This window comes from Salmo trutta, chromosome 15, assembly GCF_901001165.1.
Source record: "Salmo trutta chromosome 15, fSalTru1.1, whole genome shotgun sequence".
Classification (NCBI taxonomy): domain Eukaryota; kingdom Metazoa; phylum Chordata; class Actinopteri; order Salmoniformes; family Salmonidae; genus Salmo; species Salmo trutta.
Window position 1 is genome coordinate 39,561,158 of NC_042971.1, and position 22,604 is coordinate 39,583,761.

Here is a 22,604-nt window from a genome sequence, read left to right on the forward strand (position 1 = left end):
TCTCTCTCTCAATTCAATTCAATTCGCTTTATTGGCATGATGTAACAATGTACATATTGCCAAAGCTTATTTTGGATATTTACAATATAAAAATAAATAAAAAATGAATTGTCAACGGGACAACAGTAACAACAATAACCAAGGGTCAAAATAACCATACATTCAACAATAACAATAGCCATACAGTAGAGTACATGTGCAGGTTGATTGGTCTGTCAGACACTGTCCCTCAACTTATGGCAGGCAGCAATGTAGTGCGCTGCCAACACACAGCTCTCTGCGTCCTCCCCCCCTTCTCTCTCTCTCCCTCCCTCTCTCTGGAGTGCATGCTGGGAGTGAGCGACTGGAATTATCTTCACTCTATTGGGTTTTGGTGTGTATATATTGGTGTGTATATATATATGTTGATTAGTTTAGTTGTTTTAAGGGTATTGTGTCTAAATATCACTAAGCACGTATAGGGGTGGTGGGATCGTTGAGGTTGGTTTTCGCGAGGGCACAACCAGCGGGTGGGGCTGGTTGCAATGGCCACTCGCGGAAGTTTGGAGTTTGAAAAACTTAGTCGGCGACATGGAGTAAAGATTCCTGCTGCGGCCGGGTGTTCAGTGGAAGAATGTAGCTTGGCAGTGGGTGCTATCATTGGGTATGATAGTATCAAATCAGCCTCAAGGATGAATAGCGCTGTAGTGATATTCTTAGATTCCATTGAAAAGGTGAATACGATAGTTGAGAGTGGTGTTGTGTTGCGGGAGACACAGACACCGGTATTTCCGCTTATGAATCCGGCAAAGAAAGTTATACTTTCTAACGTGCCACCATTTGTTAGAGATGAAGTGTTGGAGCGAGAGTTATCTCGTCATGGTCAAATTGTATCAACAATAAAGAAGGTTCTTTTTGGATGCAAATCTCCGTTGCTGAAGCATGTCGTGTCTCATAGGAGACAAGTGCATATGATTTTAAAAAAGGACACTGATTAACTGAATTTAGCATTCAGTTTTAAGATTGATGGATTTGATTATGTCTTCTACGCTTCTACTGAATCAATGAAATGCTTTGGCTGTGGAAGAGAGGGGCATTTGGTGCGTAATTGTCCCGAGAATGAGCACGCAGAGCCCGGTAGCAGCTCTAGCGCTGGTGCAGCTAACGCACCACCGCGAAGGGATGAACATGCTAAGGGTGCGGGGGAAGGGAGAAGGTGGGCAGATGTGGTAGGAAAAGTAGGAGAGGAAGGCAGTGTGGATACGGGGGCAATTGTGGTAGATCAGAACAAAGAGGGAGGGGAAACAGTCGGTGAGATTGCGACTACCGTCGCTGAGGTGGTGTTGGACAATGAAATTGGAGGTCAAGAGGAGATTGAAATAATGGAAAAGGAAGCAGCTGTTTTCAAAGTACCGAGGAGTAAGAGGAAGAATGTAAGGGGCGGTGAAGGGTCTAAATCCAAGAGGAAGGTAGAGATTGATAAATCACTTGAAGATAAACAGGTTGTAGAGATGGTGGAGTTTTCTTCTGGGGAGGATCGCGAGAGTGAGTCATCTGATGCATCACAACAAAATAGTGAGATAAATGGGGAGGAAGGGAGGTATGGGATTGGGAAGGTACGTCAATTTCTGAAGTTGACAAAAGGGAAGAAATATATGCAGGATTATAATGTAACAGATTGTTTCCCTGAAAGTGAATTGTTTATTGAATCAGCAAAGTTTCTGATGTCAAAAATAACAGGGGGAGGTTTGACAAGCCCTGAAATTGCTAGACTCAAGAAAGAAAATGAAAGAGTTCAGTCGCAACTTTAACTCTGTAAAGAGATGTGGTTTCTGGGTCTTCCTCTCTTCCTTTTCATCCATGAGCAGTTTTAAGATTTCTTCTTTAAACGTAAATGGGGCAAGAGACGTTAAAAAAAGAGCCATAGTGTATGAGTTAATTAGGGGAAAGGGAAGTGACATTTTTCTACAAGAAACGCATAGTAATTTGGAAAATGAAGTTATGTGGAAACAGGAGTGGGGGGGACAGTGATGTGTAGTCATAAAAACACAAAAAGTGGGGGTGTGGCCATATTGTTCTCAAAAGGGTTTTTGCCTTTGTCATATGAGGTTGAAGAGGTAGATGAGGGTAGTTTATTAAAAGTTAGAGTAAGGTATGAAAACATCACTATGTGTCTGATAAATGTATATGCCCCAGTGGTGGCAGTTGAGAGGGTATGCTTTTTAGAGACATTATCAAATACCATTGAGAAATGTAACAATGAAGATTATTTATTTATTGCTGGGGATTTTAACTGCACAGTCAGTGATTTAGATAGAAATCACAAAGAACCTCATATAGCCTCAAGGACTTTTTTAAAACGTCTCATTGTAACAAATGAACTGTCTGATATTTGGCGGAGTCAACATGGAGGCACAAGGCAGTATACCTGGGTGCATGTGAGAGAGAACACCATCTCTATGGCCAGGTTAGATAGGTTTTATTGTTTTGAGCATCAATCTCAGGTCTGTAAATCAAGTGTGATAACCCCAGTGGGATTTTCTGATCATTGTTTAATAACAGAGGTGGTGTTCATTAACGATGTAAAACCTAAAAGCGCATACTGGCATTTTAACATAACTTTATTGAGTGATGCTCACTTCAGGAAATGTTTTAGTTTTTTCTGGGAGACGTGGAGGTCTCAAAAGGCCAGTTTTGTATCCCTTCAACAGTGGTGGGATATAGGGAAAATCCAGATTCAACAACTGCTGGGAAGCTGCAGGAAGGCTCTGTCAGTAGAAGAGTGGGGTATGCTTCATAGCCACAAGAAGAAGGTACAAGATGAAGACGTCTCATTTCCAAGACTAGGGATTACACCAAATATCCCAGAGTCAGAAAGAAAGGCGATATTACTGGATTTGAGAGGGTTGGAAGAGGTGGGTTTGGATGAGGTGAATGGGAAAGACTTATATAGGGGGTGTGTCAAAGTGTTGAATAAAGATAAATTGAAAAATAGAAAAGACACTCCATGGAGGGTAAAATTGGGCATTGATGACAAGGTAAAGCCAGCATGGAGAGCACTGTACAAGCCACCGTTACAAAAAGGTACTGGTGATATGCAATGGAGGGTTTTGCATGGCATCATTGCAGTTAATGCTTTTGTATCTGTTATTAACTCAGATGTTGGAGATGGATGTCCTTTTTGTAATATAAGAGAAACCATTTTTCACTGTTTTATGGAGTGTGAGAGGATAAAACCTCTCTTGGAAATGCTGGAGTCTTTGTTTAAAGCTGTAGGGGAGATTTTCAATGACACTGTTTTTATTTTGGGGTTTCAATATAGAAAGCAACAGAAAAGAAAATGTCAACTGTTAAATTTTATTTTGGGACAAGCAAAGATGTCCATTTTTCTGAGTAGGAAACATAAGATAGAAACGGGATATGGGCAGGATGTAAGATGTGTTTTTAAAGGATTAGTGAAAATAAGAATAAAAGTGGATTTTGAGTTGTACTCAGCTGTGAAAGATCTCCCAGTGTTTGAGGAGAAGTGGGCATACGAAGGAGCGCTTTGTTTTGTAGAGGAGGGGAAACTATTTTTTTGTCGATGAAATAAGTTGAATGTATATGTAATTTATTTTTTAATTTTTTTAATTTTTTATGTTATTTTAGTATTTTTTTTTGTATTTTTTTGTATTTTTTTTTTAATTACATTTCGTGTTTCATTTCTGAAAAGGCAGTGTGTCATTATTTATGTTAACACTTGAGTATAAAATAAAGGTTTTATAAAAACTCAAAAAACTCTCTCTCTCTCTCTCTCTCTCTCTCTCTCTCTCTCTCTCTCTCTCTCTCTCTCTCTCTCTCTCTCTCTCTCTCTCTCTCTTCTCACATCTGTCACTCACCAGAGAAGAGGGAAAGAAGACTAAGGTTGGTGAGTGTAAACGTCACTATTGCAAAGGCAAAATACTTTTTCAGAGATATATTGTCAATCCAGTACATTGATTTTACTGAGCATATCTTTCATTGCGTCTACAAGATCTTCTGTCCTAAGGTAGCAGTTCAGCACAGTTACAAGAGCCCAATTGCTACAGGTATTGTCTTTCGCTGCTATGCTTTACCTGTCTGCTGTGTTCTCTGATCTGCTTCTATGATATATCTGAGATTATCTGTTGAAAATTGACTTTTATCAATAGATTTATTCAAACAAGAGTGTTATTTTTCATAAAATTACAATGAGTTGTATTCCTTATAATATACTGTCTAATATACAGAAGATACAGTACATTTTACATTTAGTCATTCAGCCTGAACAGGTTGACCTTTAGTTACACTCTGGCAATATGTAAATGATCATACCTTATTCATATGCATGTGGCCTTGTGCCATTAGAGAAGCTGCTGTAAATGTCAGATAAAGGCTGTTTGTTCAGGGTGATTACAGTTTCATGAGGAACATCACTCTCTCTGACAGCAGTTTACTAAGCCCACTTCCTGTATATACCTGCTGTGATAAGAGGAACATTGTCAGAAGGATGGGGCTCGCCATCCCAAGCAGGTGGCCAGATGACAGTGCCCATTTCTTACTCGAACCCTGTCAGTTTACCTATGTGAACTAATCTCAGACTCCGAGAAAACATGAATCAGGTACTGTATGAAGTTACTGTATTAATTTACTTCCTTACCATCAGTTGTGAGGTCTGACTCTGTTGGATTGTGTGGTTTTTCATTGGAACATGTGACGCAGTTGTACATTTCCCGACATAACAGAGAAACTATTTATTTACTGTAATCCTTTGGCTTCAGTTATTCGTCTCAGATGTCATGGCAGACCAGGTACGTTATGCATCTGTATGTGTGGATGCTTAGGTACTACATTTGTCTCTTATTTTGTGTGATTACAGATGTTTAGAGGGATTGACTGTCGGTTGTTTCTGTTAGTGATTGTACATATGCCAGAGTTATTTTTGTACACAAGTCATTGAAGTATAAAAGATGACATTTTGATACATTGTTAGCATTTTGTATTCTGCATCATAGGAGGACTCATTGCGAGCCATGCAGAACTGCTTCCGCAGTCAGTTTAGTGTGGAGGAGGTTGAGTGTGAGGACATTGAAGCAAGCAGGTGTGTTTCTTTTTAACTCTTTTGCATGTGAGTTGTGTGTGTTTCCTTCGATTGCATGTTTTGGTTATATTATACTTAACTGGAGAAAATGTGATGAGATAAGGTGATGTCCTTGCTACTTGTGTGTGTATCTCTGTTCTCAGGAGAACATCATCGGTTGATGAAGACAGTATCGATCTTGCCTGCACACTGTCACGATCATACGACCTTGGAGACTCTGATCTTCACCACACTCCTGTTATCAAGATGGGCTGGCTGGACAAGACCCCACCTCAGGGGTAAGAGAGAGAGGTGTGCGTGCGTGCGTGTACATGTGCTTGTTCATGCATGTGTGTGTGTGCATGCATTAGAGTGTAAATAATCTCTGTTTTATCTGCAGGAGCCTTATTTTCCAGAAGCGTTGGGTGATGTTGGATGCACAGTACCTGCGATACTTTCAAAATGAGAAGGTTCAGACGTCTTCCATAGACCCACACATAGTGTCACAGATCAGAGTGTATACTGTGAAATACCTTACTTATTAGACCCTCCCCTTCTCACTCCTTCTCTCCCTTTTCCTCAGGAGGTCTACTCAAAGCGGATCATAGACATACTGTCTGTCACTGAAGTGCTTAACGTTGGAGAGCAGAAGTTTGAGGTGGTGACAAGGAACAGGACTTTCTTGTTCCGTGCTGAAAACAACAGTAAGTGTTCCACCTAAAATAACAATGATCACAATGAGGAAATATGAATACTTTGTGTGTGTAACCTATGTATGTGTGTGTGTATGTGTGTGTGTGTGTGTGTGTGTTTTCAGCTGTCAGGGAGGAATGGGTGTCAGTACTGAAAGAAACTATTCAGCAGCGTCGTAGCAGCATGGAGATGTCCCTTATGAACTTCAGTTTTACTAGTGGTCAGCATGATAGTGGAGTCTCTCTCATTAGTAAACAAGGATACCTGGAGATGAATGGACTGCGCTCCAAGGTCTATGTAGTCATCTGTGCAGACAGGGTCTTCCTCTACGGGAACGCTGAGGTGTGTATCCATGGTGCATGCATTGTCCTGAAATAAATAAAATAAAATGTTCATGAAAGTCCTTTGGAGTCAGTTATCCTTAAAAACCTGTGATGTTCTCTGTCATCAGGAGCACAGCCAGGGTGTTGGCATCACCTACATTGAGATGAATGTGGGTACTGTGAAGAGCACAGACAAACGGTCCTTCAACCTCACCACCTTCTACAGAACATTCAGGTGAGACTGACCTCTGACCTATGACCCTTTAATGTCATCCCACAGTGAACCCTCTGTGACCCCTGTTCTGTTTGGTTAGTTTTCTGGCCGAGTCGGCGCAGCAGAGGGATCAGTGGGTGGAGGCCCTGCAGGACTGTGTCAGTCGCTCTCTGTCCAGCGATGTGGTGGCCCAGAAGATCTGGGCTGTGGAGGCCAACCAGCGCTGTGCAGACTGTGGCGCCCCCCATCCAGACTGGGCCTCTGTCAACCTCTGTGTGGTCCTTTGCAAGTGCTGTGCAGGTATGGAAGAACCTTGCCTAGATGGCAGACCAAACTCAGAGAGTCAATGGTCAAGAGCATTGATCAGTTTCTATAGTGATCAGATTACACACTCAGTCACACACACTACACTGACACTCTCACACAAAACACACACACATCCACATACACTACATTCACACACACACACACGCATACCGACATAACACAAACACACATAAGCATATACGCTAGCACACACACACACACATACACACACACACTTTTACACTAATTATATCCTGCTGCTACTCTGTTCTTTATTTTACTCTTATTATTATCTATCCTGATGCTTAGTCACTTTACCCTGCCTTCATGTACATATCTACCTCAACTACCTTGTACTTCTTCACATTGATCTGGTGCTGGTACTCCCTGTATATAGCTCCATCCTTGTGTATTTTATTCCTCTTGTGTTAATATTTTGTATTTTTTAACTGCATCGTTGAGAAGAGATCGTAAGCAAGCCAATCACAGTGAAGTCTGCACCCGTTGCATTCAGCGCATGTGACAAATAAAATAGAATTTGATAAACAAATATTTCAGGTGAATAAGTTGTACCACATTGGTACAGTGCACATACATTTCCATTGGATACAAATGCCTGGGAGAGGACATTGAAATCAAACTCTGACATCTCTCTGTGGTTTAGGCGTGCACAGGGGTCTGGGCCAGAGTGTGTCCAAAGTTCGCAGTCTGAGAATGGATGAAAAGGTGTGGACTGATAACCTTATTCAGGTAGGTTTCTAATGAATATTCTATTAGGAACCTCATCCTCACCACCCATATGTGGTCTTTCTCTGTTTATGTTCCTCACTCTATGCTTCCTCTTATTTCTACAGTTGAAGTCGGAAGTTTACATACACCTTGGTCAAATACATTTAAACTCCTGACATTTAATCCTAGTAAAAATGTCCTGTCTTAGGTTAGTTAGGATCACCACTTTATTTTAAGAATGTGAAATGTCAGAATAATAGTAGAGAGTGATTTATTTCAGCTTTTATTTATTTCATCACATTCCCAGTGGGTCAGAAGTTTACATACATACACTCAATCAGTATTTGGTAGCATTGCCTTTAAATTGTTTAACTTGGGTCAAACGTTTCGGGTAGCCTTCCACAAGCTTCCCACAATAAGTTGGGTGAATTTTGGCCCATTCCTCCTGACAGAGCTGGTGTAACTGAGTCAGGTTTGTAGGCCTCCTTGCTCTCACACACTTTTTCAGTTCTACCCACAAATATTCAATAGGATTGAGGTCAGGGCTTTGTGATGGCCACTCCAATACCTTGACTTTGTTGTCCTTAAGCCCTTTTGACACAACTTGGGAAGTATGCTTGGGGTCATGGTCCATTTGGAAGACCCATTTGCGACCAAGCTTTAACTTCCTGACTGATGTCTTGAGATGTTGCTTCAATATAGCCACATAATTTTCTTTCCTCATGATGCCATGTATTTTGTGAAGTGCACCAGTCCGTGCTGCAGCAAAGCACCCCCACAACATGATGCTGCCACCCCCGTGCTTCACAGTTGCGATGGTGTTCTTCGGCTTGCAAGCGTTCCCCTTTTTCCTCCAAACATAACGATGGTCATTATGGCCAAACAATTTTATTTTTGTTTCATCAGTCCAGAAGACATTTCTCCAAAAAGTACGATCTTTGTCCCCATGTGCAGTTGCAAACCGTAGTCTGGCTTTTTTAAGCGGTTTTGGAACAGTGACTTCTTCCTTGCTGAGCGGCCTTTCAGGTTATGTCGATATTGGACTCGTTTTACTGTGGATATAGATACTTTTGTACCTGTTTCCTCCAGCATCTTTACAAGGTCCTTTGCTGTTGTTCTGGGATTGATTTGCACTTTTCGCACCAAAGTACGTTCATCTCTAGGAGACAGAACGTGTCTTCTTCCTGAGCGGTATGACGGCTGCGTGGCTCCCATGGTGTTTATACTTGCGTACTATTGTTTGTACAGATGAACGTGGTACCTTCAGGCGTTTGGAAATTGCTCCCAAGGATGAACCAGACTTGTGGAGGTCTACAATTTTATTTCTGAGGTCTTGGCTGATTTCCTTTGATTTTCCCATGATGTCAAGCAAAGAGACAGTGAGTTTGAAGGTAGGCCTTGAAATACATCCACATGTACAACTCCAATTGACTCAAATTATGTCAGTTAGCCTATCAGAAGCTTCTAAAGCCATGCTTTTCTGGAAATTTCCAAGCTGTTTAAAGGCACAGTCAACTTAGTGTATGTAAACTTCTGACCCACTGGAATTGTGATACAGTGAATTATAAGTGAAATAATCTGTATGTAAACAATTATTGGATAAATTACTTGTGTCATGCACAAAGTAGATGTCCTACCGATTTGCCAAAACTGTAGTTCGTTAACAAGAAATTTGTGGAGTAGTTGAAAAACAAGTTTTAATGACTCCAACCTAAGTGTATGTAAACTTCCGACTTCAACTGTATATTTGCATTAATTTACATGTTGTCCTTTGAAAAGAAGAAGTCTCTCATAGCTCACCCTGTCAATAAAGGGATACATCTTTCAGATCAAGGTTCTAATGCCACTCTCTGTTCACCAGGTGTTCCTGTTAGGTAACAACATGGTAAACCTATTTTGGGCAGCTAACATGCCACCAAGCGAGGCACTCCACCCATCAAGTGATAGTGAGAAGCGCCAGCGCTTTGTCTCTGCTAAGTACTGTCAGGGGAAATACCGCCGCTACCATGCTCTGTTTGGCCAACAGGAGGCCCTCAACAAAGTGAGACACACACCTACTGTCAAATATCACTTTTCTCTCCCTCTCTCTATATATATGTTTCTCTCTCTCTTTCTCTCTCTCTCCATCCCATACTCTCAAAAGTTCAGACATGTCTTTTCTTCTCCCTCTCTCTCTTCTCTCTCTCATTTCTCTCTCCCTCTCTCTTTCTCTCCCTCCTTCTCCTTGCCTATCTCTCAGGCTCTGTGCAGTACTGTTCAGACGGATGATGTATTGGAGACTCTGTCTCTGGTGTTCTGTGGAGCAGATGTGAACTGTTATACAGGTGATCCAGAGCTGCCCAGCCCTGTGTCCATGGCCCAACACTATGGACAGATACTACAGGTGGAGTTCTTAACTCACAACCACAACACAGGTAGGAGTCTCATCAATCAACCCTCTGCTCCATTTATATATATTTTTTCTGGGTGCATTTACAGGTCTGGAACAATGCACCTATTTTTGGCCACCCCTCATCTTGGCCATGTTCTGTTATAATCTCCACCCGACACAGCCAGAAGAGGACTGGCCACCCCTCATAGCCTGGTTCCTCTACGGGTTTCTTCCTAGGTTCCGGCCTTTCTAGGGAGTTTCTCCTAGTCACCGTGCTTCTACACCTGCATTGCTTGCTGTTTGGGGTTTTAGGCTGGGTTTCTGTACAGCACTTTGTGACATCAGCTGATGTAAGAAGGGCTTTATAAATTAATTTGATTTATAAATAAATATGATTGATTTTATTTAGTTTTCGCTACCAAAGCTCTTGACCACAACGTAGCTGGTGTCGTAAAGGTCCCGAATCAACTCTGTCATTATTATTGCTCCATGTTTTTGTTGTCAATTGTTTGTCAGTGCTGTTTTGTCTCCTATTGTATGAATTTGTTGTTTATGGATGCTGTGTGGCTTTTCTGCCACCAGGTGGCATGTTTTGTGTTGTCTTGCACTTAAAAAAAGAAAAACTCCAATAAAATATATGAAAGAGAACCCTCGTCTATAACTTTACATTCAACTTGTACTGTGTTTTGTTCAGTATAGGAGACATCAGTAGTTCTACGTATTTCCTCTCTAGAGCTGCCAGGGTCTAGGGCTGGAGATCGCACACTCCTAGAGGCTGCTCTCCCCGTCTCACACACTGGTTATCTCTTCAAGACCGCTTCCTCAATACGGCCAGTAACAGAGGGCAAAGCAAAAGGAGGTGGGTCATTCATGGCACTATGTATAAACTCAAATCTCTGGGATTTGTTTGGACATGCTTTAAATCCAGGGTTGGGTAGGTTACTTTCTAAATGTAATCTGTTACAGTTACTAGTTACGGTCCAATATTGTAATCAGTAACATAACTTTTGGGTTACCCAAACTCAGTAATGTAATCTGATTACTTTTCCCTTAAGAGGCATTAGAAGAAGACACAAAGGATCCATAAAACACATTTTATATGTCATAATAGTGGTCTGACTATTAATGGAATGAACTTAAACTTGCACCCTTTTCATTGAGAAAATAGAAAGGCGCCATCATTTTATTTAGCAAACATCCGTTTTGAATTTTAAAGTAATCCAAGAAGTAATCATCTAGTTTTTCAAAAGTATCTGTAATCTGATTACAATATTTCTGCTTGTAATATAACTGATTACAGCTACAGTTTTTTTGTTAACAGATTACAGTTACTCCCCAACCCTGTTTAGATCTGAATGTCTATTGGTCAGGTGAAATAATGACTAACTTGGACAGTCCTCTTAGGAAAGTGTTACTAATGCCAATACAGTTACCATCAGCTAAATTGATAGATTTTCTCTAGATTTTAGTCGTCGATGGTGCTCTCTGAACCAAGGTAACTTCAGCTACTATGAGAGTGAGAAGAGCTCCAGTCAGAGCGGCGGAATGAAGATGAGTGATGTCCTGTGTCTGTTGGTCAATCCCCCAGGGAAACATGGGTAAGACAGGCAACACATTCACCCATGTTATGACATGAGCAGATCACATGTACTTTTCCAGGGTGTAGCAAATGTAGTTGTTTATACCATTTAGGCATAATTGGGAATTTATAAAACCCTATCAATGTAGGCTTTAGTAAAATGTTGCTATATATATTTCTTACCACACTGTACCTTTCCTGGCTCAGTTATGCCCATTCCTTTGAGCTGTACCATGACTCTGGGAGAGTCTATCTATTTGGAGAAGACTCCTCTGACAAAGTGAAAGGGTGGATCAAGGCCATCGCCAAGGTAACCACCTCTTTAAAACTAGATTTCATTGAGTATCATGATAGACTGGTAATTAGTAGTTTTACTAGTGTATATAGCTAGGTACTGCCTTATCTTATTGTATGTCAGGCGCTGGTCCCCTCTGCAGCAGAGGACCTGGTGTGCTGGCCCTTTGAGAGGGTGGGCCGGTTTCGCTACACTGAGGGCCAGAGCCACCATAGCCCCCTCCTGGGCTGGTTCTCCCTGGGGGGCTCCAGACTGCTCCTACTCCTCCACGGAGCAGATCGAGTGGAGAACATCGACCTGCGCAAAATAAAGGAGCTCTGTGAGTCACTCCTGAAACTGTCACAGTGGAGGTATTAGGATGTACTGTAGAGGGAGAAGTTTAGTGAAGTTTAACTTTTTACTGTGTGTTGTTGTACTAATGATGTAAGAGTGATATATTTTTTGGCTGCAACAGAATAAAACAGCTACTACGTTGATGTACATGCTGAAGTAGATAGTGTTTGATCGTGTGAGTCATGACACTGTATGTTGTTTTGTGTCCCTGTTTTAGCCATGGAGCAGGAGGCTGGTGCTGTGGTGCTGGTGGATGGAGGCAGGAGCCTGCGTGTGGAGGGGGACAGGAGGCCTGACTTCCAGGGCTGGCTGAGTGGGCTCCAACAGGGCTCAGGGAGAGGAGACGGCCCCCTGGACAAGCAGCAGCTCACTGACACAGACGTCCCTGTCATCGTGGACCGCTGCATGAGCTTCATCACACAGCATGGTGGGTGGACGTAGCATGGCATCGGTCGGGACGGATACCTAACAAAAGATAAGCTCTTACTGGCTTCACTCATTTCACTATCAGTGTATTTGTAAGTCTGTGTTAATGGTTCAGTGTTGATGTGTTTCTTTATGGGAGATTTCCTTTCCAGGTTTGAAGTCAGAGGGCATCTATCGGAGGTGTGGTGTGAACTCCAAGATCACCGCCCTGCTGTTCTTTCTCCGCCATGACCCCCGGAAGGTCCGTCTGAGTGAAGGGGAGCGCCAGGTGGATGATGTTGCAAATGTTCTGAAGAGGTTCCTCAGGGAAGTGGGAGAGGGGGTTTTCAATGGCCATCAGGCCTCTCTGCCATGGCTCCACACCACTAGTGAGTCTGGCCTACCCTCATTCTAATACTGGTGGACCACAATGACCACACCACTGCTTTTCACTGCTCGTATTGGTGGTCGTATCATTGAGCAGGTTAATATAATAGTTTGTTTAAAATGTTTATGTTTACATCTGAAATCCGGCTTCTGATGGGACTTTTGATAAATGCAGAAAATCGTCAATTAAAATGAACGTTCTACTGCAGTGACCATGGTATTTTTGCAAAGGCTATTTGATTCTGAGTTCAGACATATAAAGTTTGTAAGTAAAAACTATTTATAGGTTTTTCTGAACTCACTTCACTTGTGCATAAGAGGGAGGTTTGCACTACCAGGTGCTTGCATATACGCAGATCAAATCAACCACTGGAACGCCAATTAAGGTGTTTACATGTCCTAATAATTCTTCTCTATTATGACCTTACACTGATTAAGATAAGCAGAGTAAGGTGTTTACATGACAAATTTCATACTCGGTCTTCTGCCGTAATCAGTTTCATATAGAATTATTTGTGTGCATGTAAACATACTCAGTGGTAGCCCCATGATAAGGAGTTGTGTGCTGTAATGTGTAGGTGTTCTTCTTCTATGTCCACCAGCTATCAGTGAGATGAGTGAGAGAGTGTCCCAGTACCAGGCCCTCCTCCACAGCCTCCCCCGAGTCAACAGAGCCACTCTGGGGGCTGTCATCAACCACCTCTACTGGTGAGCCTCAATCTCTACCTCTGTCTGTCTGTCCTCCCCTCTCTTTTTATTTCTTTACTTCCATTCTGGAAAAATGTTCCTCTTTCCCACAGGACATGTGTCCTTTATTTGCATATAAGTAGAATAAAAACACTTTATATACAGTTTATATATAAGGAATTGACTCATTTGTCTTTGAAAGTTCAAGACATGCAATGCTGTTGTACAAATCTGGCAATTTTGTTCCCAAAGCGTCCAGTGCTTTGCAGATGAGAATCAGATGAACATGCACAACCTGGCCATTGTGTTTGGTCCCACGCTCTTCCAGATGGACGGCACTGATAACAGCGCAGGACAGGTGGTAGAGGATCTCATCCAGAACTACCAGGACATCTTCAATGTGAGTGTGTCTGTCTCACACTGATGACATGACTGATTTATAGAAGAAAAAGAGAGAGAAATGTACTGTGTTGTCTCAAGAAGCCAAATGAAATGGCCTGATCAGATGGATGGAATGCATCTGTCTGTCTGTGTGGCAGGTGGATGCAGAGCAGTTTCAGAGGCAGCTAGACATGATATCGCATGTCATCAAAGCACAGAAGGAACACACCGAGGAGGTGAGCACACACCTATGGCATGATGACATTTTCAGAACCCCTTGCAGCAGTTGTTCGCCACCCAACTGAAATTATTAAATCCTGACTTCCTTGACCTATACTATCTATCTCTTACAATTTGCTGGACTAAGGATGGCTGTTAGCCTGCTGTGTCTCTCTCTTCATACTGTTCTGTAGGGAAGCCCCTCACCTCTCACCATCTGTGGGGTTTACCTGGAGAGGAAGGAGGAGGGCTCTGAGCTGCTGGTTCAGGTCAGCTCCATGTGCACTCTCACCTTTCACCTTTGACTCTAGAATCCATAGGCTACCGTACAGGGTGTTCTTCTGCAATTTTTTTGTGCCCAGATGATCATAAGCTCCCCTGCCTGCTCCCCTCTCTCAGATCTCCCAGGAAGTGAGTGCTGAGGAGCTGGTATGTAAGGTCCTGAGACGCAGGAACATCCCTCCACAGCAGGGGGACTACTGGAGTTGCTTCCTGGTCGACAACAACCAGGAGATAGGTAATGGTTTAGAACACCTCAGTTATAGTTGCAAAGTCTCTTCTTAAATGTTTGAGGAGTTGGACAGCTGTTGGTAATGTGTGAAATATCTTACATTTTTATAATGAAAGCTAGTGCTCAACTGTAAACTAGTGGTAAAATACATGGTGTCTTCTCTGGTTCCCCCAACAGAGCGTCCACTGCACTATCAGGAGCAAGTGCTGACTATCTATTTCTCTCTGGGTAAAGACTGTCATCTGGTGGTCAAGAAGAACTGCTACATGGAGGCCATTCTTACCAACATAGGTACAGTATTTTGAATGAGTTTTGAATGACTACAGTCGTGGCCAAAATTTTTGACAATGACACAAATTTTTATTTTCACAAAGTCTGCTGCCACTGTTTGTATGATGGCAATTTGCATATACTCCAGAATGTTATGAAGAGTGATCAGATGAATTGCAATTAATTGCAAAGTCCCTCTTTGCCATGCAAATGAATCGCCCAAAAACATTTCCACTGCATTTCAGCCCTGCCACAAAAGGACCAGCTGACATAATGTCAGTGATTCTCTCATTAACACAGGTGTGAGTGTTGATGAGGACATGGCTGGAGATCACTCTGTTATGCTGATTGAGTTCGAATAACAGACTGGAAGCTTCAAAAGGAGGGTGGTGCTTGGAATCATTGTTCTTCCTCTGTCAAACATGGTTACCTGCAAGGAAACACGTGCCGTCATCATTGCTTTGACCAAAAAAGGCTTCAGAGGCAAGGATATTGCTACCAGTAAGATTGCACCTAAATCAACCATTTATCGGATCATCAAGAACTTCAAGGAGAGTGGTTCAATTGTTGTGAAGAAGGCTTCAGGGTGCCCAAGAAAGTCCAGCAAGCGCCAGGACCGTCTCCTGAAGTTGATTCAGCTGTGGGATCGGGGCACCACCAGTACAGAGCTTGCTCAGGAATGGCAGCAGGCAGTGAGGCGAAGACTTTTGGAGGATGGCCTGGTGTCAAGAAGGGCAGCAAAGAAGCCACTTCTCTCCTGGAAAAACATCAGGGACAGACTAATATTCTGCAAAAGGTTCAGGGGTTGGACTGCTGAGGACTGGGGTAAAGTCATTTTCTCTGATGAATCCCCTTTCCGATTTTTTTGGGGCATCCGGAAAAAGCTTGTCCGAGAAGACAAGGTGAGCGCTACCATCAGTCCTGTGTCATGCCAACAGTAAAGCATCCTGAGACCATTCATGTGTGGGGTTGCTTCTCAGCCAAGGGAGTGGGCTCACTCACAATTTTGCCTAAGAACACAGCCATGAATAAAGAATGGTACCAACGCATCCTCCGAGAGCAACTTCTCCCAACCATCCAGGAACAGTTTGGTGACAAACATTGCCTTTTCCAGCATGATGGAGCACTTTGCCATAAGGCAAAAGTGTTAACTAAGTGGCTCGGGGAACAAAACATCGATATTTTGGGTCCATGGCCAGGAAACTCCCCAGACCTTAATCCCATTGAGAACTTGTGGTCAATCCTCAAGAGGCGGGTGGACAAACAAAAACCCACAAATTCTGACAAACTCCAAGCATTGATTATGCAAGAATGGGCTGCCATCAGTCAGGATGTGGCCCAAAATGTAATTGACAGCATGTCAGGGCAGACTGCAAATATTGACTCTTTGCATCAACTTCATGTAATTGTCAATAAAAGCCTTTGACACTTATGAATTGCTTGTAATTATACTTCAGTATTCCATAGTGACATCTGACAAAAATATCTAAAGACACTGAAGCAGCAAACTTTGTGAAAATGAATATTTGTGTCATTCTCAAAACCTTTGGCCATGACAAAGTTAAACTTTACTACATAGAGTTTTGAATGACCAGTACATACCATAAATATACTTACACAATTGCATATATTCTGTAAAAATTCTTTAAAAAAAAAGCATTGATAACTGTAGAAAAAGTCCAATGAAAAGGGGGAAGGAGATGTGTTAACGATATGGTAGAACATGTGTACAAAGTAAATGAGAGTTGGATGTACCCTTTCACAGCAGGCAGGGTAGATGTGTCCCGAAACGGCCTGATCAAGTTCTGTGAAGAGAAAGGTCAAAGGGGTAAGGGAACCTTCAGCAGACGCCTCTGTGTGCTCAGTGGCTTGTCTCTAAGGCTGTACAAAGAAGTGAAGGTAAGAGAGGATGGAAGGAGATGTGTGTTGTTTCTGTGACAGTGTGAGACTCCTGTAATGTATTTGTGTAACAACAGCCTTGTTTGCCCATCTTGTAGAGTTCTCAGCCTGAGAGGGAGTGTTCAGTCCATGCTCTGAAGGTCTACTGTGGTATCAAGAGGAAGTTACAGCCACCGTCATGGTGAGAATCTCTGAATGTCCCACTTGGGGCTTTAACCAGCAACCCCCCATTTCAAATAATTATCAGCTGTCAGCTGTCCATATCATGTCCTTGCTCTCCTTTCTTATGATCTCTATGATCTTGTGTTCTAGCTGGGGGATGACTGTGGTGTGTGAGAAGGCAGTACGAGACATACAGCAATGGTGAGTATCTTGGGTAGCAACTGAAGATCGTTAAACAGTAGTAATTAGAGCACTTAAGCTCTGCTGAGGATCATGGTAAAGATCTAGCCCTTCTCTAACTCACCCTCGTCCACTACCAATCTTCTCAGGTACCTGTGCTGTGAATCAAAGAACGAGCTGATCGAGTGGCTGGCCACTTTTATGAGCCTCCAGGTAATTATCTTTTTGTGAAAGAAAATGTCCTGCTTTTTTCTACTTTTTCTAGCTTTTCTCATCACTTTTTTTGTATTTATTCATTTTCATAGCATGATGGTGATCTGTGGCCAGCAGCTTCCAGGCTAGATTCCTGATCTGAGGCTGAAGGGGAAATAACCTGATCCTGCTTTCCCATCCCATCTACTACTAGAGATGTTTTCAAGTCTTCAGGTCTTTTCTGGAAAGAAATGCGCTTTCACTGTATGTCAAATCAATAACCTCAAAGTAAATATTTTCTCTGTCAATATTTGGTTGAACCTATTTATAACCCACAGCTATGGTAATAATAGGGGAGGTAGTATAGAAATACAGTATAACAACAAACTCCCATTTTAAAAATGAGTAACAATAATATTAGAGGCACGTGAGAAATAAAATCTAAACGCTATGTTGACTGAGGTTCCCTTTTATGGGGACATAATGACCATGTTGGAGAGCTGCAGTCGTAAAGCCATCTAAGATGAGACACAGTGCTTTCTGTTCATGTCATTATGGTAACAGCGGTGGTCAGTAATGATTGGAGAGCAGGATTTCTACACTGTCACTATTCAAGACCACAGCTTGTTGCATTACAGAGATGTGCAGTTTATATTACTTTCATTTCATTAGCTCATCCTTTAACAGTACCTTAACATGAAAAGGAATCTGAGTTGTAAGGATAGCTAGACAGCACCCTTAAAGCAGCCAGGGCAGGGAAAGGAGACTGATCTGGTTGCTATTGCAGATTCAGCATCGATCCAGTGCCGGGCTGGTCGAAGCCCCAGAGGTTTCTCTCTCTCTCTGTATCTAAATCTGGGTCGTTCCACCAAGTCGGTGGCTTTTGAGAAGTGGAACTTAAAAACAAAGAAAATATTTTAACGTTATGTCGTGAAGAGCACATGTTCATCTTCATAAAAAAACACGTTTTAAATAATGTTTCAAATAAAGTAACAGAGTTGACCGTAACAGGGTTGATGATTTCATATTTAAAAAAGCCAGAAATCCCCTTGTGACAGGGGGAATGGAAGCTTGTTGTGTTCAACAGGGAGTGGCAGTTGAATGCAATCTTCACAACATCAACAAAAATATTTAAAAAAAATGTGTAGTCTATCTATCTTTGGGTAACAGGGTTGAAGTGTTTCACTCAACCCGCTCAGTTTTCCACCACAAAACACCAGAAAATGGCCAAAAAGAGTAGAACCAGCTCACCTGCTTTTACAATATGATTTGACTATTAGATGTTCAATGTTTCTTAAAAGAAATTAAAACAAGTTTAAAGGAATAGTTTCACCATATTAAAATGAGAGTTCAGTTCACGTTACAGGGTTGAAATGAAGGACAGATGTAAATGAATCACTAATCACATAAAATATATAATTATCTTCTGAAATTACTTTATCAAAGCAAGAAAATAACTAGGGCTTTACAATGATGGTGAAAACTTGGGAGGAATGTTGGTGTTAAGTTGGTTAAAATCTTCCTAGATGTCAGAGAGGGACCTGTCAAAAAGCTGACTTTTAGAACGTTAGCAAGTCTTTATTCATATAAAAAAATCAGATTTATTGAATTCTTCATGTTGTCTATATTAAAGATGCACTCAGGGATCTTAAGCATAACACATTTGTAACATATTGCACAAATTATTGTACCATATCACACAAAATTGCAAAATACATATGATTTCATGCAAATTGCAAAATGTGTAACATATCACACGAAATGAACGACGTAGTACACAAAATAACAGGGACCACTTTTGGCTATGAGCACCACTTTCAAAACTACTGCCTGAAATTATACAAAAGTTAGAGAGTACATCTTTAAAAGGCCTTTCATTTCATATACCAAGCTATAAACACTGCACATTGGTGCACAATTTCTACTTAAAATATCAAAGGGATGCAAATGCCACTCTTTTTGTGGAACGACCCATCTCCTCTCCACGAGCTGCAGAGATACTGCTGCTCAGATAGACACCATAACAGCATTCCGCTGTACTGAGAGGGTGGACTGGGGTTAGAGCTGTGAAGACGGGGCCCTGTTCCAGCTGTTAGAGACTGTGACTGACAGGTGACAGCGATGGGCCAGGCATGTGGGAACTCCTTCTTGTGCCGTAGTCAGCAGTTCCAGCCATCGACAACAGCAGAGATGTAAGTGTATAAATGTTGATGCGCTGGGTTGCTGGGTGGTTGTGTCTGAAGTACAACAGAATATGCTGATTATACATCATTATCTGAGTACCTGATTGTGATAAAGAAATGTTGATGTCATTGTATATAGTTTAATTTGTCTTTGAAATACAATGTGTATGGTTTTTGTGTTTCTTAAAATCATTATCCCACTGTTCCTTTTATGTCTGAGGTCAGGATGCTGTGGCCATTAAAAATCCTCTTTGACTTGGTTGGTTGATCAAAGCAAAAGTATTACCGATTTAATACACCCACTTCTACTGTAGAAGAAGGATAGAAATAACGATTTAATACACCCACTTCTACTGTAGAAGAAGGATAGAAATAACGATTTAATACACCCACTTCTACTGTAGAAGAAGGATAGAAATAACGATTTAATACACCCACTTCTACTGTAGAAGAAGGATAGAAATAACGATTTAATACACCCACTTCTACTGTAGAAGAAGGATAGAAATAACGATTTAATACACCCACTTCTACTGTAGAAGAAGGATAGAAATAACGATTTAATACACCCACTTCTACTGTAGAAGAAGGATAGAAATAACGATTTAATACACCCACTTCTACTGTAGAAGAAGGATAGAAATAAAAGGGCTGTCAGTGATCATTTCTCCTTCAAAATAAAAAAAGGTCTGAAGAGGTAGAGAAGTAGATTACTTCTACACCCTAGATCTCTGATGGTAAATTGTTTATTGTAGCCTTTGATATGGATATGTTTGCAAAAATGGCTCGCCTAAAACACTAGAGTCTAGACTATTTGAATGACAATCACAGTCCATTTTTGTCATAAATCAAAACATTTCAAGACTTTGATTGTTTATTAAAGCAAATGAAGTGCCTGTGGTAAATGAGAACATGCACCAACATGAATCATCCATACAACGTTGCTTCCATTCACCATCATGCTAGCACATTGCCTACCTCTGCCTTTCATAAAAAACAAAGCATAGGTTAGGTTTACACACCAGATCACACACACCTGCTGTTCCCAACTTCAATGTTTTCCCACATTCTATTATTATTATTAGTTTTAAATGTAACAAGGCAAGCCAGTGAAGAACAAATTCTTATTTACAATGACGGCCTACCAGGGAACAGTGGGTTAACTGCCTTGTTCAGGGGTAGAACGACAGATTTTTACCTTGTCAGCTCGGGGATTTGATCCAGCAACCTTTCGGTTACTGGCCCAACTCTCTAACCACTAGGTTACCAGCCACCCCATTCTAATTCTCTCAGGTTTATATCGTAATTTTGATGTAACATAAAGGGTTTAGGACAGTATTTCTGGCATGTTGTGTGTAGCTACAGCACATTAGACCCCCCCCCCCACCACTCTCAATCTCACATAAAGTTTTATTGGTGCTCTTGTGGGTCTAAGTGCCTCTCGCTCAATAAAAGGGCTTTCTAATATCCTTTTATTTTTCAGCTGTCTGTCATTAGCTGTGAGGCTGTGTGGGTAATTGCTTTACATTAGGAACTCAGGGCTGTTGAAGAGGCTCAGTCACCCTAGTAACAACCATGCACTCCATTCACCCCCAGTTCTTACATCACTACCCCCATTAAGCTTCACACATTACCATAACCTGCTCATATTTGACGCAGATTGGCATTTATTAAGATGACTCATGTACTGGAGGCAGCTCTGAAGAGTGATCACTAGCTAGCACAGCCACAAAGTCATACAATCGGTTTTTAACCCTAACCTTAACCACACTGCTAACTGTAATTGTTTTATTTTTTTATTTCACCTTTATTTAACCAGATAGGCAAGTTGAGAACAAGTTCTCAATTACAACTGCGACCTGGCCAAGATAAAGCAAAGCAGTGCGACAAAAACAGCAACACAGAGTTACACATGGGATTAACAAAAGTACAGTCAATAACACAATAGAAAAATCTAAACACAGTGTGTGCAAATGTAGTAAGGTTAGGGAGGTAATACCTAACCCTAACCTTAAATTAAGACCAAAAACATATTTTTGTTTTCATACATTTTTACAATAAAGCAATAAAACTCGTGACAATAAACGTCAACCTGCATATTTGACACACAAATTCTACATTCATTATGGAATCTCACATTTTAGAGCAGCTTTTCTCACTTCCCATCTTGCAGACCTTTAGATGTTGCTGACTGGTCTGTCATTTAATTACCTTCTAACATAGAAAAATTATTCAGTCTATGTTTAATGGAAGTGGTTCTCTCGCAATGAGAAGCCCTGCATGCCAATTACTGGTACAAAATGTTTTAGAAAAACCTTTTCAGTGGTCCATCATGGAACTAGATTAGAAACCAAAGAGGGAATATCTTCCCGGTGGTGTTCTGGTGTCATGAATCTTTAAAGGCTCTATGAAGAAAAAAATAGACTTGAGGCGTTAACATTTGTTAAAAAATAGTTTTCCTGGTTTTTATAATAATTTGTTCAATTTGTATCACTCATGTTTGGTCATGTCAATAAATTGCCTATTACATGCTCAAGTGAATCTTTTTATTAACTCTCTGCCAGTCAGCTCTCATTCAGGGGTAATTGATTAAGTATAATTATGTACACAATAAAAAAAGCATTCAGATATAATTAGGTTTTTATGCTTGAAGAGAGATTGTGTTTATTTTATTCACAACTAATAGAATCACACAAGCCTATTGTTACGCTCGTCGTAAGAAGGAGACCAAGGTGCAGCGTGGTAAGCGTACATCTTTACTTTTATTAGATGAACACCAACAAAACAACAAAATACAAAAACTAAACGGAACGTTCTGCAGGCTTCACAGCAGCTATACAAAAACAAGATCCCACAATCACAGGTGGGAAAAAGGGCTGCCTAAGTATGATCCCCAATCAGAGACAACGATAAACAGCTGCCTCTGATTGGGAACCATACTAGGCCAACAAAGAAATAGAAACATAGATATGCCCACCCAAGTCACACCCTGACCTAACAAAATAGAGAATTAAAAAGGCTCTCTAAGGTCAGGGTGTGACACCTATGAAGTTTCCTTTGTCTTATTATCTATGTCTTATTTCACAATTATGCAAAATGCACATGCTGACGTATTTATAGTTGTTTTCTTTGCTGTGCTTTTCAGTAGGTGCAGCAGCTTTGAACTCTTGACAGGGGACAGGCCTGTTCTGATATCAGGGTCTTGGTTCTTTGCTCTCATTATCATACA

At 41.3% G+C, this 22,604-nt stretch overlaps 1 protein-coding gene across 16 annotated transcripts; it reads left to right on the top strand.

Annotated features, from left to right (window-relative positions):
• Positions 1–292: 292 nt before the first annotated feature.
• On the top strand, positions 293–18,200 carry LOC115149001 (arf-GAP with Rho-GAP domain, ANK repeat and PH domain-containing protein 1). Of its 16 annotated transcripts, XM_029691429.1 has the most exons (33): positions 307–387; positions 2,691–2,894; positions 3,861–3,886; positions 3,992–4,046; positions 4,429–4,598; positions 4,758–4,787; positions 4,992–5,077; positions 5,221–5,355; positions 5,457–5,526; positions 5,640–5,760; positions 5,874–6,091; positions 6,201–6,307; positions 6,387–6,586; positions 7,257–7,342; positions 9,183–9,362; positions 9,561–9,735; positions 10,426–10,551; positions 11,155–11,290; positions 11,479–11,581; positions 11,690–11,885; positions 12,117–12,326; positions 12,478–12,693; positions 13,294–13,399; positions 13,631–13,778; positions 13,918–13,995; positions 14,173–14,247; positions 14,378–14,495; positions 14,667–14,780; positions 16,525–16,658; positions 16,757–16,839; positions 16,971–17,021; positions 17,150–17,213; positions 17,306–18,200. In XM_029691429.1, exons 5-33 carry the CDS (start codon positions 4,590–4,592, stop codon positions 17,348–17,350), a joined length of 3,420 nt encoding a protein of 1,139 aa, XP_029547289.1. In that variant the 5' UTR covers positions 307–387; positions 2,691–2,894; positions 3,861–3,886; positions 3,992–4,046; positions 4,429–4,589; the 3' UTR covers positions 17,351–18,200. The 16 variants fall into 16 exon arrangements, 14 of the variants coding, with proteins under 14 accessions (XP_029547287.1, XP_029547283.1, XP_029547292.1 ...); XM_029691427.1 differs by lacking the exon at positions 2,691–2,894 and having other exon boundaries at positions 293–373; positions 4,426–4,598; XM_029691423.1 differs by lacking the exon at positions 2,691–2,894 and having other exon boundaries at positions 293–373.
• The last annotated feature ends 4,404 nt before the right edge of the window (positions 18,201–22,604 follow it).